Source organism: Streptopelia decaocto, assembly GCF_964273445.1.
Source record: "Streptopelia decaocto genome assembly, chromosome: 7".
In the NCBI taxonomy this organism is placed as follows: domain Eukaryota; kingdom Metazoa; phylum Chordata; class Aves; order Columbiformes; family Columbidae; genus Streptopelia; species Streptopelia decaocto.
Window position 1 is genome coordinate 43662628 of NC_138661.1, and position 18541 is coordinate 43681168.

The following is an 18541-nucleotide window of genomic DNA, read 5'->3' on the forward strand; positions in this document are numbered from 1 at the left end:
TGTGCCAGGCAGGTGAACATGTCATCTATAATGGAACAAAGGCTGAGTAAGATGAGAAAGAGTAAGATGAGAAACATTAAAAAAAAAAAATGAATCCATGGCAAAACCTGAGCTGCAGAAAGATCATAAAAACTGGATTTCTAAACATTTCTGTGTACATAGTTCATTTTTTTCCTGATCCAGAGGCATCGACTCTATTCCAAAACAGAAAGACAAAGAAACTCCCAGTAGAACTGGGTATTTTTTCCAGAGCCTTATAAGGAATATTTTGCTTCTTGCTTGCTAGTTCCACTCTGGACCAGATATATAGTGACCCAGCATTGTAATAATCTTCTGGTCCACTAGGTACTCCTTGTGAAGTATTTGGGAAACAGTTGTACATGTCACAGGAAACACATCAAAGGATGGAATTTATTCTCTTCCTCAAGTTGGGCAGCTTGAGAAATAACACAAAAATAAATGAGTCAGGGAAAGTTAATCACTCCATCACCTCCAGAGAGAACTGAGACGGATGTGTAGCCCTTCAGGTCTATTCATGTAGGTTCTTCTACTCTGCTCACCAGCCCACTGCCTGACACCGGTGTAGTAAGCAGTGTGACTAATACCAAGCATATGTTGTTTGCTCTCTCAGCCTCTCCAGAGGAAGCAGCATATATGCCAGTGTGTCTTGTTTGATAGGATTTTCTGCTGTCTTTTAAAATAGAACTGCTGCTCTGCATTGATGCTACAGAAAGTGGCCCCAAAAGGTTCAGACCCTGCACTTTGAGGGGAACCTGGTGAGAAGTGGGACAGTGCTTAATTCTTGCATGTGTTTGTTCCCCAGCCTCTGAAGGATTGCCAGGTTTTGCCTGACTTACACACAGGCTTTATTTTTACTATAGTGCTATTGTATGTATAATGCTACCACGACAGGGATTCTCAGGCCAGCACTTTCTGGCAACTGATATCTTTGCCTTAAGACAGCAAAAATCAGCCTCTCGAGTAAATTAGCAAGGTAGCCCTCAGAAATATTGCTAGAGAGTTGATCAAACATTTTGGATGCACTTTCTGTGAGTTAGCTAGCAAGGCCCAGCCCCTTCTGCTGACGTCTTTCCTCTCTATCACACATCAGACTTTTCCCAGTGGAGCTGGAGAACAGGCTTCAATGAAAACTGCCTGTTTACAGCTATATGGAGATTGCAGGCACCACAACCACTCTTTCCTCTACCTGACTTGGAGCAGAAACCCCATCATCAGGACAGAGAGGTAGCCTTGTTGCCTAGCAAAGGTGGGATGATTTATCTCTGCCTCTAGATTGGTCCCTTTTTCTTCGCTGCACGAGAGAATTGTTTTCAGACTTCCAAGGAGAATGAAACCAGGCTAGAAATCAGCGTGGATGTGTGAGAGCTGCTCTCCCAGGCAGAAGAAGGAGTCACAGGGTTTCTGTGCTTTTTGTTCCTGTGCAGCACAGGACAATGGTTCTATCTGCCCCAGTTATAGCCCTGGGGGCTACCTTAGGGACTGCAACTAGCATCCTTGCCCTCTGCGGTCTCACCTGCTTCTGCAAATGCAAGCAACCTGGGAAAGGACTCTCAGAAAAGGACCAAGAGGAGGACACAGAAAATACTAAGCCCAGTGTGCTTCAGCCAGTCCAGCAAGTAAGACACAGTCTCTTAATTTACTCTGTGATTTTTCTTTAAATGAAGAGGGTGGGAATGCGACTTGCCTGTTAGGCTAATCAGCATGTGATTTATGCTGCCTATTTATCTGCTTACAGTGTTCAGGATGTAACAACATGTTAATGGGAGGAGGATTGCAGGAAAAAGAGAGACAGGAGCTGGGTGACCCACAGAATTACTGGAGAAGGAGACAGCTGCCACATTGCCAAAGAGAAAGCTGCTAGTTGCAGAAATAAGGGAGGAGGACTGGAAATGCTGCTTAGCTGTCAAGCTAGATCACAAGGGAAATAATTTCCTGAGGAGAGAAGACTGGACTTTACCAGGTGGCATGCAGCATTGTAAAGAGGAGATGACTCCTGCTGGGATCTCCTATAACAGCTGTTTCTCTAACTCTATTCAGATAACTTATGGTTCATACAGGATAGTTCCCTGTCAACAGCTGGTTTCTTGTGAAAACCATCCCTCCTCCTCCCTGCCCCTCTGAGGAGATTAATTATCTGTGAAGTTAAAATGAGTCATTGAAATGATAATAAAATGCAAGTGAGAATCTAGAGTGTGATGACCAGACAATCTCATCACACTGTGAATTGCTTTTTCACTTACTATAAGAGCAATGTGGAGTATGGATGTCAGGCATCCCTGTGGAGTCTGTCTTCCTTGCTAGAATAAAAAAAAAAAAAAACCCTGATTTACTCCTGAGCTCATTGCAAGAGAGAACAAGAACTATAGGAACCTTCTAATATACTTATTAATGGGAAGACCTCCTTTAAAGGGAAATGTTTGACTTATTTCTTTGGTTGACTACAATCTTTAGCATGAGCTGTAGCACTCTCCAGTCTCTGAAAGTATTACCTGTTGGTTGTTGCTCTTGATGTTTGTATATGCCTACATCCTTTTTGCTTTCATCTAGCCATTCAACCAAATGTTATGCCACAGCAGCCTGTTCCAAAGGCCAGTGATCCATTGTGTAAGTCTTTGTTTGTCTTTTAATTATCTGAGCTGCCTATTAGTTTTGTATTATAAAGAGTGTAGCAGGAGTCCTAACTGAACTTCTCTGTAATGTTTACAGTTATATATTCAGTCTCTCTCTGGCTAACACTCTTAGAGTCATAGTGGAAAAGAGCCCTTGCACCCTCATGCTCCTGTTGCAGTTTGTTCTCAGGAAAGATGACCAAATCTACCAATTGTATTGTGAGATCTGGTGCAGATACATAGAATGACATTACCAGAGCTTCTGGTTGCTGGAGGATGGCTCCACTGACCATGGATGAACATCTACACTGAATTTAGGACTTCTCAAGAGATTGCTGCTAATTCTGAGTGTTCATCCATGAGCACGGTGAATCCCTCCTAGTACCTGTTTGTATTTTGCTAGGATGATTTTCACCTGCTGTCCTGTTTGATAGCTTTGTCATGGCCTTTCCAGGCTCCTTTTTTTATTTTCTAACCCATAGAGAGGATTTGCCAACTCCTCTGAGTTTTGCTGAGTTTTTCCAAGTTTACTGTTAAAATGAATGATAAGTGTATCACTTTGACAGTCATGTCACTTTGCATAGCATTTTTTCTAGCTGTTGTCCAGAACAACCCTACCCACAGATAACCTCACCATCAGTCCATTTTTACAAGATGCTTTTTGTTGTTGTAATCTTAAAGCTCACAAACTTCCCAAATATTTACCTGAACTCCATCCTTGGACTGGACATTTTTTTTTTATACAGCCTTTAGTGAAATTTTGGAAAAGTGTTAATCCGTCCTGGAGCTTTTCCTCCAGGGTGTCACCCTGCTTGCATGACTGAAATAAGCACTAAGTGACCCTGAAGTCCAAATAAGCTTCCAGTACCCAGCAGCTATTAGGTTATGGTCCTCACAATATTTCTACATTCATCAAGCTTTGCCGTGACTTAATCTGGTATTTGACCAACAGGGGATCAAATTATTCAACCTGCCCTCAGTGTATCACTGTTACCTGAGTGATTGTATTCTTTTAGCATCGTAGACTTTCTCATTATAAGTATTATTTCTAATGTTACTGGGTTTGGGTGTTTTTTTAAAGAAATAGAGCCAAATTACAGCAGCTGAATGAACATTCTGTCACAGAAAGTGCAAAATGTTCTTATTTTGCATATTCCATATGTTTAACAATTCTTTCCAATTAAAATAGTTTTCTTGCCAGGAACATGTTTTCTCCTATGCTGTCACTGATTCAGAATCAGTCTATATACCTTGAAGGAATTAATCTCAAATTGAGTTCTGAGCTTGTGAAGTTTTATCATCTCTGTCTGTGTTTATAAATTGACCTGTTGGGACTTTTTTCTGATTACATTAGTATACTGTTTGTCCTAGCCAGTGCTTGGCATACTTAATTATTGAAGCCTGTCAGGGCCACTGATTCTGATGAACAGAGATGACAAAAGAAAGATGAAGCAAGACTGCATTTTATTGACTTGGCATGTCTCCCATGACAGTGATGCTTGTATTTGCGATAGACAGAGGCTCCCCATGGACACGCCCTGTATACGTGAGGAGGAAGCGTTCAAACACAAAGATACATCTGCAGATCAATTAAAACCCACTGTATATCTGCAAAGTCTCAGAAAAGCATGCAGAATGAACATTACTAAATGCATCCAGCAGTGGCAACAATCTGGTGCATTGTTTGAGTGACACTGAGCAGGGACCCAGAAGAATCAGTTGCAACCTCCTTGCTACTTTTGTTTTTTTTTTACTTTCACATGTTTTATGCACAACTATCTGAAGTCTTCTGCTCATCTCTTTAAGATACTGCTGCTGGTTTGCAAAGGGAACTTGCGTAGGGCACTGCTATGAACTAGATTAGCAGACAGCACTGGGGAACAGAGCTGGCAGCAAAAATAATAAACAGAGGCAGATGCAGTTGGAAGAGGGGGTGGGCTAGTCCCACTGTGCTTGCATATGTCTCTCATCTCTAATTCTGTAGAGCAGACAGACAAGAGGAATATTTAGACCCAGTGAAGCTCTATTTGCTGTGTGCTGATGGATTTCCTGGCTAAATGTCTGGCTTTTAGCAAGTGCAAGAAAAGATTCTACTAACAGCAACTCAGCTTTGTATGGTGTTTTTCTTCCCCAAGGATCCCAAAGTGCTTCATGTGCTAGCAGCACACAGCAATGCAGGCACAGTGCCCCGGTGTGACAGTCAGTGACTGGTAGGACAACAGCCTTATACAGGAGAGAAGGAGCAGCAGAGACTGAGCAGCATGGCAGGCACTGTATGCGTGTCAGGAGTAACAAAACAGAACAAAAGCAACCTCATTTTTCAAACTGTTGTGTACTGACTCCTAACATACTTCACTTTGTCGGTCTGCGTTAATTTTAGAAGAAAGGAAAACTGCATTCAAGGTTTGGATGAGTAACTTCAAATTTCCTATATATTTTAGGACTGATGAGGCTCACGTCCCTAAAAGCGGGATCTCGCTTACAGACCCGCACCATATGTCTTACATAATATCTGAACTCAGCTAAATTCTAGGTGGGGATCTGCACACAGTGATGTCTTTCTTTCTCAACCCACTTCTCTTTCAAAGCCCCTAAATTTAGACAAGACAAAATGCTGTGTTATATAGTGTGCTTCTTAAACACTGATGCTGCCTTGGGAAGATGGAGTCGCTGACCTATTTAGTTCTTTACCACTACCAAGTGCATATAACCATAGTGCTATGATCTCTGTAAGCCGAGGATGACTGAAGAGCTCAAAGTCCAAGACTGCTCTCTTTCTTCAGCTCTCTTTCTGGAGGAATAGCTATGCTCCCTCAGGACACGTGAACTGGAACCACAAAGTCCCAATGCAGACAAGTGCTTCAGGGCATCATCTACGTTCATTATTAACAGGAAACAATGAGACTAATGAAAAACTTTAATTACAATTACAAACATTTTCTGGCTCACCCTTGATCTGAACTTAACACAAAATAGGTTGGCAGGCAGCGAGGTTGGAGAGAATCCCACTGCACAATAATCAACCAGAATGGCAGTTTTACTTCTGCTTTTTGTCTTTTATGTTCTGGAAACATTAATAAAATCTGTTGCAAGGGTTGGGGTCATTTACTAGTCAGCTCTTGTTCTTTCCTATTGATGAATCCAAATATAAATGAATCAAGAATGATTTCAGTTGTAAGCAGACAGGATTCTTTCTTGGGACATAAGGAAAAGAGGAGTGTTGTATTCCACTAAAATATTTTTCATTGTTTTGGGAGAACAGTAATGCCTTTGTGACAAACTTTGCTTGGGCTGCCTGAGCATTATACAGCCTTTCAGGTTCTTCTGCTCATTCCATGTTAATGATTCAGCAGGGGATCAAATGTTAAGATCAAACTTAGTATAATAAAGGGGAAATGTGTGTTTGAGGGTCAGGTGGAGACAGGAGATAGTCCAAGAGACTGAGATGACCAGTGAATCAACTACTTTTGGTTTGCCATTGCAGGGCTCATTTGTTCAACCAGTTCTCCGTTGTCTTGTTACACCATGGTCATACTAGCACAAAATAGCTGTATGAGCCACACCTTTTCTTTTCTAATGCTTACTACATACTCACATAAAATGTTATTAAATCTGTGGATAGCTATACCCTCTTGATCTTGGGTTTGACTTCAAACATCAGGGTAAAAAATACCATACCTCAATCACAGCAAAATGAACTTCATGGTTGATTTCTATGCTAAGAGAAAACAGACTTAGAAAATAAGGATTAACTGGTACAGGAACAGAGGAATAATCAAACAATAAGGACATATATTTTTTTTGTGGCAACCAAACATCTGTAGAGGCATAAATCTGAAAAGACATACACCAGGTAGAAGGGTGTCAGCTTTGACAAGAAAATCTCTGAACATGCAGACAATGGTTTCTAAAACCCAAGAAACAACGATGGTAAGAATGATCAGAGGCACTGTATTTTTTCCGTTTGTCTCAGCTCATTTAACATTAAGAGAATCTGAAGAATTAGTCTAATTAGTGCAAATAACAAGCTTTTAATTTTCAGTTCAACGTTAAGAAAACTGCAGAGCCAGTCCAGCCTCGAGCACTCCTGAAGTTTCCCAACATTTATGGCCCCAAACCAGTAGTAACTTCACCTGAAATCGTTAACTACACACAATACTCCCTGAAGACAACAGAAGAACCAGATGCTGGAAAACATACTGGTTTGGATGAGAGCAGGATGAAGATACAAGTCAATGAAGAGCTGTTTGTTCTCCCTCAAAACGGTAGGAGCATTTGGTCTTCAAACCAACAACTGCTTTTCTAGGTGTAGATCAGTAATACTTCTGAGCATAATGTGGTTGTAGTTAGATAAATAAATGTGAAAATGGATATATAGAATTCTTTTCACTGTCTTATAATTGGCATTATAAGTGAGTTCTGTCTTCAATGCATGTGTTTAACAGAAAGTAGTCATGGAGTTCATCGTGACATTCGGATAACAAAGCTGTAGTTGTGGCTGGTTGATTTTTTTCTTTTTTTTTCCTAAACATCTTTTATTTTGAAGAATCCGTCTCACTGGAGGCAGGTAGAAAAACGTGTATTTAGTGTAGCTGAAATATCTGAACTAGGCAGAGTATCTCCTCCAGGACAAATGCTACCTGTCCAGTAACTGTCCTTGTCAGGGTCTTCGGCAGCAGGGGTTGAATCTTCTGCTTCATTTTCCCTACTGCTTTTTTTCCAACAGTTTGGTGAAATGGTCTTGGCTTGTTGTAATGTGCAGTGAAACCAAAGGCTGACACCTCAGACATTTTCGCCAAACGCAGTTCTTGTTTTCCAGCCAGCCCAAAGGGTAACATGCCAAAGCCTGGAACATAAGATTCCTGGAGCCTGGGAGAAAATGCAATGATAATTATATACATCTGGCAGCATGTTTGAGTTGCTTCCATACTGATTTTTACCTTCACAGCTGCCTTTTAACTCTTCTGGTTACCACATTAATAAAACCTTCCTGAAGGTTTGCCAGACACATCATGCCATCTGTTATAATTTTTTTTCAGGGAACTCTTTCTAGTTTTTTTAAATTAGTTGAGATTATTTTTTTTTTTTCCTTTTGGGAGCACAATTGCTACATTCACCCTTCCACCCTGAGACTTGTGAGTATGGAAAAGAAAGTACCACGGGAAGCAGCTGGATTGGAGGAAGAGACTGTCTGCGCCACATCCTTACGTGTCAGGGAGAAGATTATAGGGTGGAGAGGCTGAAGGATGGTGGCTGCATGTAGGCTAAAGCTTTATATAAGTGTGTTGATCTAAGAGCCTCTCTGTACTGCTAGTGGCACAAGCAAGTTTGCTTCCTGCTGTGACTGATTTCAGAGCTCAAGTGTTACTGAAAATAAAGCAAGAATTGTTGCATTCGCCTTTTGGTGTCACATTGAACTGGTCTGGACTGTGGCTGAGATTTTTAGGAGGAAATGTGCTGGTCCCACTACTGCTTTCTGTGTGAGTCAGAACTGACCTTGCAGATAGCAGCTTCTGATGAGAAAAAGCTGTGGCTTCTCTTTTAGCCTTGCAGCTTGCTTTATTTCAGTATGAAATAAGTGCTAAGCTTCAAAATCACATGTGGAGAAACTGCCTCACAGCTTCTCATGCTCATTATCTTCAACCTGGTCAAGCACTATGAAAGTTGACATCTTCTGCATGACAAAGATTGTATTGTTGAAATTTAAAAGAGATCTGAACCAATGCAGAGTTGCATGGCAGTTCAAAAGCAGATTAAATTTCTCATTCCAAGGAACACAGGATTTAATTCACCAACGCAAGTTAAAAATTATATGAAATAAAATTACAAGTAATGAGTGTAGTTTAGACACCTTGGCCTAGGCATAAGATGAAAGAGCAAGTGCGTGAACCATCTTAGAGTACAAAGAGGTAAAGAGCAGAAGGCTTGTCCAAGTGCTGTAGAAAGAGCTGAACGTGAGAAGACAGAGCAAAAAGGATATATGTTGATGGAGTAAGAAGGAACACAAATTATATTCCTCCATACAAGGTGCAGGAATAGTCAGACATTTAGAAAAGTCAAGTCAAGGCAGGGTGGATTTGTTCTCCTTGGAAGGTGAAGACTTGCTTGCTAAAGGGGTTATTTCAGTTCCAGGTGTGGTAAAGGACGTGTGTGTCACGGAGCACTTGAACCCCGAGAGGGCAGCGAGCTGTAACCAGGCCCCTGAGCTGCACTACTCCCTCGCATATGATCGACAAAAAGCTGAGCTGCGTGTGACCCTTCTGGAAGGTAAGGGGCAGAGGTGTTCCACTGGTGGTTCTGCATCTGGAGGGTACAAGGCATCCACTGATTTTATAGAGAGTTCCCCTCCTGCCTTTAAAATCAACATGCGACCCCAGGATCACTGGATGTTTCATTGGTTCTGGGCTTGCAGAATCGAAGTATCTGTTAAAGTAACTGTGCAAGACATGGCTTGGGAGCAATTGTTTGCACAGCTCAAAAGCCGAAGCCAGGAACCAGGATGGGCTTCTCCAGTCCCAAACATGGTGCAAAGCAACCTCTTTCTTTTTTATCTTTTTTTCCTTTGAGGGCAGGGCTATCTCCCTTCTCTCTATAACTTTCATTCTTCAACTTGACCCACTCCCTACTGTCTCTGCCTCAAGTCAAGGGCTAAGCTGGAGATAGCAGACTTACCTTGTTGGCCACTAAGGAAGGTCCCTGTGGCTGCATCTGGCCAGGCAGCCAGGCTCTGTGTCACTCTCTGAAGTGGGAACTGACAACTGTAACAGCTTCTCTGCTCAGGGCTGGAGCACCATCAGTTCCTCTGGGAAAGTAAAATAAGCTGACTGAATAATTCATGCACAGTGCAGATCTCTGTGGAAGCCTAATCAAATCACACCCTCTGAAGCGAGAATTGAAGGGGTGCTAAATGGCAGCTGCTGCTGTGGGCTGCCTGCCAGCAGCAAGCCACAGCTCGCCTCCAGGGTGGACACCCGTGACTGTGGGATGCTACCCTGGCTCTCCATGAGTGCCCCACTACCACCCAGGCAGGATCCAGCTCTGCTCTGCAGCTCTGCTCCCCCAAGAAACCAGGAGAGCCCTGTGAATCATGGGACCTGAAAGCTCAGGAGCAGCTGTCCTTGGAGTGGCTGCAGCAAGGACTTCAGTTTTGCCCACAAAGCCGTTCTGTTTCATGACCCCTCAGAGGAAGGCATGCTCCTCTTCCTGTGGAAATGGCAGCACAATTCTGATGATGCAGCTGGAGTATGAAATGCGATTCACACTCTAGACTTTTCAACATAAAAGGGATATAAAATCAGGGGCGAATGTCTCTTGACACAGATCTTTTGGGCTGTGGGATGGCTCCTGAAGAAGTCATTTACCAGAGGCTGGACAAGCAGCATGTAAAACCCATATCCACGCTGGCTTGCAGGGGTGGATGTGTGCCAGTAGGGAGGTCTCTCCCATCTCTTATGTCTGTGACCGCCATCCTGCTTTTAAAGCCTTTGTAAGAAGCTTTCTTTGTATGCTGAGGTAAAAGTAAATGAGAGCTGCCATGCGGTGTCTCATCTCATGGCTGTTCTTTACCTTCCAACAGAGCATGTTTCCTTAAACTCAGCTGCTGGGCTCCCAAACACTAACAGGTCATTCTGCAGTGGCAGAAAGACAAGGACAATGTGCAGCATGAGGAAAATACCAGAGTATGCGCTCATGGGTTAATCTGCCCCATGCAAGCAGGAACAGAGGTCAATGTCTATGTAGCTGTTTTATTTTATGACTCTCATGAAATAAGCACTTAAGCCACAGATATTTCAAGGCTGTGTTTTATGAAAGGTCCTTACAATCAATCTTTCTTTTCCAGCTATGCATGGCAGAATGAGTGGGGACCAAGATGCTGGCTGCCATTGCTACATACTGGGCACACTGGTGAGCAAGTCTGGTATTGCTGAGGCCCAGACAGAGCTGAAGAAGAAGATGCTTCACACCCTCTGGGAGGAGGTCCTGAGGTTCCCATTAACAGAAGAGGAGATGCCAGAGGGGACACTGACTCTTACACTGAGAAACTGCGACAAGTTCTCCAGACACAGCATTGTGGGGGAACTCAAACTGGGCCTTGCTAACATGGAGGAGTCCTTTGGGGTGGCCCAGTGGGAAAGGCTAAAGACCCCAGAGAAGGTATGGACTGAATTTGTGTCTGTAGTACAGAAACTCTAATGATTAATTGTTCAGACAGGAGAAGCCCTCTTCCAAGACAGCTGCATGTCAGTGGGTGGCTTTATTTGTTTGGAGCCAGATTTAAAGGGGTGATGTGTGACTGCAGAGGTCACTTGGCACTGCTCTTCGTTGGTCTGTAACTAATCATTTCAGAAAGCAATCAAAGGCCCATCAACCCAGCCCGTCCATCTACAGCTCCTGGCAGTTAAGACGTGTCTAAACTGCCTCTCCTCGCTCAATTACATGACAATCAGACACTGATATCTGTAATTCAAAGCCTATATCTAGAAGAAGTTCTAGAAGTGCATGAGGTCCTGCGAATTAGCGATGCAGGACAGTAGTGGCAAGAGCTGAAAAACCAGAGAGTGCCTACAGAGCAGGACAGAGGGACTCTGCAGAGCTCCTGTGGGTAGGGCATACAGTGGCACCTCAGTGAGCTTTAAGCTAGGAGTGAAATACATTGTTGGGAATGAAATGTTTGACTGAAGACCACTTATCCTTACTGGGATCAATACAGCAGTGCTATTCATTCTTGGAGATGTCAAAATATGACTAATTTCACTGTTTTGGTTTATTTAAACATCAAAACAGCCCTTTCCTTCCTTATCCACCCCTTCCTGTCTGCACAGGCAGGGAAAATAGAAGGAAGGACCCCAACGGTATTTGATGCAGGTACAGGGGATGCTTCATGTGCACTAAATTGTTGCACATTTCTTCAGGAGTGTTTTCCCTGCCATGAACTTGATTATTCTTCTAGCAGCAGCAATACACTTAACAACATGGCAGTAGGGCACTGCCATTGTTGCTACTACATCGCTACAAACAGGTACCTATTATATTCTGGTATGGTAGGGGGTGAGCAATGCAAAACAACAACAGCGTTGTCACTAAGCATGCTGAAATAAATGAGTGCGTGACACTGTCAGAGGTGAGGGCTCTCCACTGAGTTGGCCAAACACAGAGTACAGAGTTAGCATTTCTAATTTCCAATAATGCTAATTTATCTGATTGCCATTTGAATGCTAATTGGGCTGGCCACTCTAAAAAAATTCTGGCAGAGAGAAAGGCAGCAGAAATAAATGGGTGATCTGAATTAGCTTAATAAACTTCAAGCACAAAGCTAAATATTTGTCTAATAGCTGTAAATTGAACTGAGTTCCCAGTTCACTGCTGCAAAAAAATATGTCCAAAAGTAATTATTCCAAGATAATGATTTAAATTCCTAAACTGAGATAGGTGGAGGCCCCGCATCCCCCTAACCTACTGTAGTATCTGCTTTGTAAGCGATACCCAAGGAACAGCCTGTCCACAGCAATGGTCAGTTATCACTCAGTACACCTGATGCAGTCCTGACACACTGGGTACTCTGCCTTTGTCCAGTTTCACAACCATGCATATAAGCAGGGCAGCATTCATTTCTTCTGCATGCTGACAGCACAAGGTTAACACTAACAGTACTACTGAACAGTGCCCCAGTTTGAGCTGAGGATGTGCAGTGAAAGCTGAATTTGCGTCATCTGGGACCTGAGAGAGCCAACCGTTACACAGATAGCTTATATACAGATCCTGAATCATTCATAGAGAAGCAGAGAGGGAGAGAGTGAGGAAGAGCTGATCAAAAGAAAAAAAAAAAAAAAAAAAAAAAAAGAGGAGCTATTTTTGACAGCATCCATCCAGGAACAAAGTTACTGGCCTTTGTTTAAAGTCTGACATTTCCTTGAAAAGCCACAAGTGGCAGAAATGTCATTCCTGCCTTCCCAGTAAGTCTCCCACACATACGGGAAGGAACTCAGAGAGCAGCTTACAGCTAACCAGATAATGTAATTAGTATTCAGGAATTCATGAAGTCCTGTGAGCAATGCAGAGTGTAGATATTGCAGACTGATATCCTTATCTTGTCTTCCTTCCCTCCAACTGCTTTGCTAATGACAGTGATAATAGTGGCTCCTTGCACAGCACCTTCCCTTTTGTGATTTCGCAGTGCCCTGCACACGTAATTCATTGATGACCCCCTGATGCTTTTTATCCTTATCGGGCAGAAAGGAAGACTAAAGCTCTGGTTGTTATGTGACTTTGCAAGGTTGCAGCACAAAGTGCAGGTTAGGGATTTAATAGGAAAAAGAAAACAAACAGAAACCCCAACAAAGACCCAAACAAAACCCAGAAGGAGGGGCAAGGAAAAGTACCTCTGGCTTGGTCTCTTCATGCAAAACTCCAGCAGACACCAACCATTGTAGGTTTTGGGTTCATGTGAATACTGGCTGGTCAAAAACTTGGTCAGAATATTAGGGGCTAGAAGGCCATAAACACAACATGTGACATGTGCACAATGTGTGCGTGTGTGTATTCCCGTTTACAGAGCCTTGCCACCCCAATCTCCACTTTATCTATTCATGCCTGGAGCTACAGGAACCAAATTCTAGCCAAGAGCTATAGAGTGGGACCTGGTAAACTGTAGAATGGATAAATAAATAAAAGCAGCTTATAACTTGCCTGAACTGTGCTTTAGTATTGAGGCAGTATTTGTACTTGTCCCTCCATGTACAAACACTTATTCTTTTGTAGTTGACTTACAGTCATTTGGATTTGCCTCTGTTTTTATGTGTGGGAATTTTTAACATCCACTTAGATTTAGGATAGGATTTATGTAAGACAAATGCGTATGAGCCCTTTGTTGCTACCTGAGTGCATGAAAAAAATATTTACTTGGGTTGCTTTGGGATTGAATTTCAGGCTTCCTTGCTAATGGCCTCCCACCTGATTTGTGCACGACAAATAAGTCATTCAAACCAGACAGCGATGACAGCCATGTTTTCTGGAGACTCAATCAGCTCATGCGGAGCACACAGGGGCCTGTCCTTGCCTGTTGCAAGTAACTGGGTGAAAACTTAATTTGAAATATTTATGGCTTGCTCAGAAGCAAGAGTGCAGAGCACAGAAACGGCCTGGAGAAGGGCTGTCTGCCCTAAAGCCTGTAGATCATGCTAAGGAGTCCAAAGGGAGTCTGTTGAATTGACATTGGCTTTCGGGGACTCTTCTGGGTCATTAACCTCGCACTAAACCAGATTTCTGTCACAATCACCTACTCGCTGAGAGAATAACTGCTCCCCTTTTGGTGCTTGCCGCAGGCTGGCAGCTCTGCACACGCCAGTGGGGACTTTCTCTCCTTACCACCTGCTCCCAGGAGGAAATGGCAATTGCTCTCCCAGGGGAGAGTGACGGGCCCTGTGCTCCTGTCCCTCTGCATCCCAGGTGCTTGTCCATGGCAAGAGGGAAGGAAGGGGAGAAAGGTCAGGAGGCTAAGAGTCCCATCACTAATGGGAAGAAACAAAAAATGGGAAGGGAAGGGAAGGAAAGGGAAGGGAAGGGAAGGGAAGGGAAGGGAAGGGAAGGGAAGGGAAGGGAAGGGAAGGGAAGGGAAGGGAAGGGAAGGGAAGGAAAGGAAAGGAAAGGAAAGGAAAGGAAAGGAAAGGAAAGGAAAGGAAAGGAAAGGAAAGGAAAGGAAAGGAAAGGAAAGGAAAGGAAAGGAAAGGAAAGGAAAGGAAAGGAAAGGAAAGGAAAGGAAAGGAAAGGAAAGGAAAGGAAAGGAAAGGAAAGGAAAGGAAAGGAAAGGAAAGGAAAGGAAAGGAAAGGAAAGGAAAGGAAAGGAAAGGAAAGGAAAGGAAAGGAAAGGAAAGGAGGAGAGAAAAGAAGAGAAAGGAAGAAAGAAAAGAGAAGAGAGAGAAGAGAAGAAAGAAAAGAAAAAAAGAAAAGAAAAGAAAAAAAGAAAAGAAAAAAGAAAAAAAAGAAAAAAAAAGAAAAAAAAAAAAAGAAAAGAAAAAAAAGGAAAGAAAAGGAAAGAAAAGGAAAGAAAAGGAAAGAAAAGGAAAGAAAAGGAAAGAAAAGGAAAGAAAAGGAAAGAAAAGGAAAGAAAAGGAAAGGAAAGAAAAGGAAAGGAAAGAAAAGGAAAGAAAAGAAAAGGAAAGAAAAGAAAAGGAAAGAAAAGAAAAGGAAAGGAAAGAAAAGAAAAGAAAAGAAAAGAAAAGAAAAGAAAAGAAAAGAAAAGAAAAGAAAAGAAAAGAAAAGAAAAGAAAAGAAAAGAAAAGAAAAGAAAAGAAAAGAAAAGAAAAGAAAAGAAAAGAAAAGAAAAGAAAAGAAAAGAAAAGAAAAGAAAAGAAAAGAAAAGAAAAGAAAAGAAAAGAAAAGAAAAGAAGAAAAGAAAAGAAGAGAAAAGAAAAAAAAGAAAAGAAAAGAAAAGAAAAGAAAAGAAAAGAAAAGAAAAGAAAAGAAAAGAAAAGAAAAGAAAAGAAAAGAAAAGAAAAGAAAAGAAAAGAAAAGAAAAGAAAAGAAAAGAAAAGAAAAGAAAAGAAAAGAAAAGAAAAGAAAGAAGAAAGAAAAAGAGAAAAAGTGTGGCCTGCTGAAGTGAGGGCCTGATGGTTCAGAGCATTTGCCCCAGAGGAAACCCCACAGGGGTGGCAGGGAGAGCTGCTCGCAGGCCTGAGGGAAGACAGGCTAGGAAGGAAGAGAAAATGCCAGGCGTGGGGCCATGACTACCTCCCTATGGGACCTGTTGAACACTGGAACAGGCTCCCCAGGGAGGTGTCACAGCCCCAACCCTGGCAGTATTCAAGAAGAGACTGGGCAACGCTCTCAGACACATGGAGTGAACTGTGGGGTTGTCATATGCAGGGACAGGAGTTGGACTCTATGATCCTTGTGGGTCCCTTTCAACTCAGGACGTTCTGTAAAGTGCTGTGCCAAGCTCATGGAGGATTTCAGGCTGACTGGGTTTTTCCCATATCAGCCAAGTGTATCAGAGAAGGTTCAACTCCAGCTCCAGGGTCTGTCTGTGTGGCACAGACCCGAGAATCACCTACTCTTTCCCAGGGAGCCCTACACTCCTGCCAGGCAGCGTGGACTGGGTGGGATCCACGTCTGATCAGAGCCTCCTTACAGATAGAGCAGCTGAAATGCAGAGTGAATTATGAAAAGCAGGAATGGAAGCAGGGGATATAAAAAATAACCTCTCAGTAAAGGGATATCTGACTACTTTCATGTAGTTCAGCCTCAAATCCTCCTCTTCTGACTAAATATTACACTAAAGGGAGATGCTGGGAAGCAGTTACTCTCCAGCGAGAAAAGCAAGCAGTAACTGACATGATCAAGGACTCATGAGTGGAGGAGTCCTCTCAGACATCTTTGCCAGGTTCATTCTCATCCAGTGTAACTGGAAATATCTCCTGTACAAAGACAGTGACACAGCTTGGTTGGTTCACAACTGTCCACTCATCACCTTGTTCTGTTTAGTTTTCCTAATGTTACAGCCAAGATTGTATAAAAAATTAACCCTTCCTGTGTCTCCATTTCCAGGAGCCATCTACAGGCCATGGAGAGGTTCTGCTCTCTATCAGCTACCTGCCAGCAGCTAACCGCCTGCTGGTGGTGATTATTAAGGCTAAAAATCTCCATTCCAAGCAGCTGAAAGATCTACTTGGCAATGGTGAGTAGAATAGCAAGAAAACATAGTTTCTTGTTTCTGCTATTATGTAAATCTAGAAATAAAGTGGAAAGGGTGGTCTTCAGCAGAAGAAAATAGATGTTCGGCTTAGAAAGCCAAAGAGATTTGAATAATTTCTAAAAAGTGAAAACCAACCCCCCAGGATCAATGTTTCTTATGTTCTCTCAGTCTGATGGCACCAGTTAAAATTCTGTTGCACGTATTTTGTTACATGCTCATTAATATGGTGTCTCTCACAACTTCCTACACAGATGTTTCTGTCAAGGTGACACTGAGGCATCAGTCCTTGAAGCTGAAGAAGAAGCAGACCAAACGTGCAAAACACAAGATCAACCCTGTGTGGAATGAGATGATCATGTTTGAGGTGCCTCATGAGCTCCTGCGTGCTTCCAGTGTGGAGCTGGAAATGCTGAGCCAGGATGGTGCTGGGCAGAGCCACGTGCTCGGCAAGTGCAGCCTGGGCTTGCACGTCACAGGCACGGAGAGGAACCACTGGGAAGAAATGCTGAGGAACCCCAGGAGACAGATAGCCATGTGGCACCAGCTCCACATGTAGGCTCATCATGATTACTGCTAACCAGATTTCCACCAGGCCTCTGAGCCTGAAGGAATAAGCTGCATTTCACCTTCCATCTTCCTCTCCACAAAGTTGCTTGGCACAGCATTCTTCTTACACCGCGTTCTCTGATTTTCCTGCTTCATCCTAGCCAGGGAAACTGTCTGGAAAACGTGTTTAAAGGACAATCACCCACCTCAAGTGGTTCTCAGAAACAAGGGATTTGGTGGTCTGGATGATTTGAATTGGTTTTATTAGCCTGCCCAGTGTAATTTCTGAGAGGTCCCTGTATCTGTGGAGAAGCAGAGGGGAGCAAAGGTATCATGGAAATGTAAGCCACTCCTTGATATCTAGCACTGTCATCCAAGTCCCTTGATGAGTGCTGGCTCCATAATCACAAACATGTGGCAGATGTTTTACCAGTCACTGTTTTTCATAATACTTCACAAAGCTGAGAGAAATGTCACTGCATCAGTATGAGAGAGTGAAGCCAGCATGCAGTAGATGGATACCTAGAGAAAGATACAGAACTAAGGGAGAAAACAGAGGAAGAAGAGAGAATGAGACAGTCAACACTGTCATCCTGTGTAGCCTTTGAAGCAAACACTGCTGAACAAGAAATCAAATACCTTCCTTCACTTTTCTTTCCTGGAATGTTTGATACCTTGTATTTAGGATTCATGAAACTGTGTTTCAGGATCCTTTAGCAGAATACCTATATCTTTCTGCAGTGTCACCCAGGAAGACCCTAAACGTGGATAAAAGTTATTGGTGATGTTATTTCCAAAAATCTGGAGCAAATCTTTCTGCTTACTGCCATCTTTTCTGTTTGGGTTTTTCTGAGCTAGAAAATTTCAAATACTTCAGTTATATTCCAGCAACATCTAAGACTAGACGAAAGAAGTGGGATCATTTCATACCTTAGCAGTTGATTGATGGTTTTGGTTTGACAGTTAACTATCGCACTCAAATCCTCATACCAGCATTAGTCAAAGACTACTGTTTAGAACTGCCATGCATTTCATCACTTCCAGACAGAAGGAATTCACTGACCAGACAGACTCTCCAGGGCTTGTTTTTTGTGTGCGCTTTCAAGACTCGACATGGCTTAAATGTTACTGTTTACTGCCCTTTTTTTTTGTCTAGATGGATTGAAAGTCTGGCATTGGCAGTGTTGATTTTATGACCCCCATACGCACACTGCTTGTCCTACCGCTTTATTTCAAGTAGTAGACACAGTGTTAAAGGACTTGCATGGGGATAAGACATCGCAAAATCTAAAACCAGAACCATATATTTTATAACACTGAAAAACTCAGAGTTCATTTCTGCAGGGTCAGATTGATATTGTTTAAATCAGAATATGAAGCTAGGCTTTATCTAGCATCCATCCTATTTTGATGACTTAGTCAAAAGAGTCTAATAGACTGTCAAATGAAGGCTGCCATACTGATGGCACAGGAAAACCACCAGAAACGGTATCTGGAAACTGGCTGACGTGCCAGGCACAGAGAGCTCTGAACAGGGGAATGAATTTCAGCTGGAAGCCCATCACTAGTGGCGACTGGGGCTGTAGTGGGACTGATGCTGATTAACATCTTCATAAGTGACCTGGACAATGGGGCAGAGATGCCCTCAGCAAGTTTGCAGATGACACAAAACTAG

At 42.7% G+C, this 18541-nt stretch overlaps 1 protein-coding gene across 2 annotated transcripts; it reads left to right on the forward strand.

Annotated features, from left to right (window-relative positions):
* Positions 1–1454: 1454 nt before the first annotated feature.
* On the forward strand, positions 1455–16876 carry SYT13 (synaptotagmin 13; the record flags this gene model as incomplete). Of its 2 annotated transcripts, none has more annotated exons than XM_082057829.1 (6): positions 1455–1637; positions 6673–6895; positions 8757–8897; positions 10471–10784; positions 16173–16302; positions 16572–16876. In XM_082057829.1, the coding sequence occupies 6 exons, from the start codon at positions 1455–1457 to the stop codon at positions 16874–16876; spliced, it is 1296 nt and encodes a 431-aa protein (XP_081913955.1). The 2 variants fall into 2 exon arrangements, with proteins under 2 accessions (XP_081913955.1, XP_081913956.1); XM_082057830.1 differs by having other exon boundaries at positions 8763–8897.
* Between the last annotated feature and the right edge of the window lie 1665 nt (positions 16877–18541).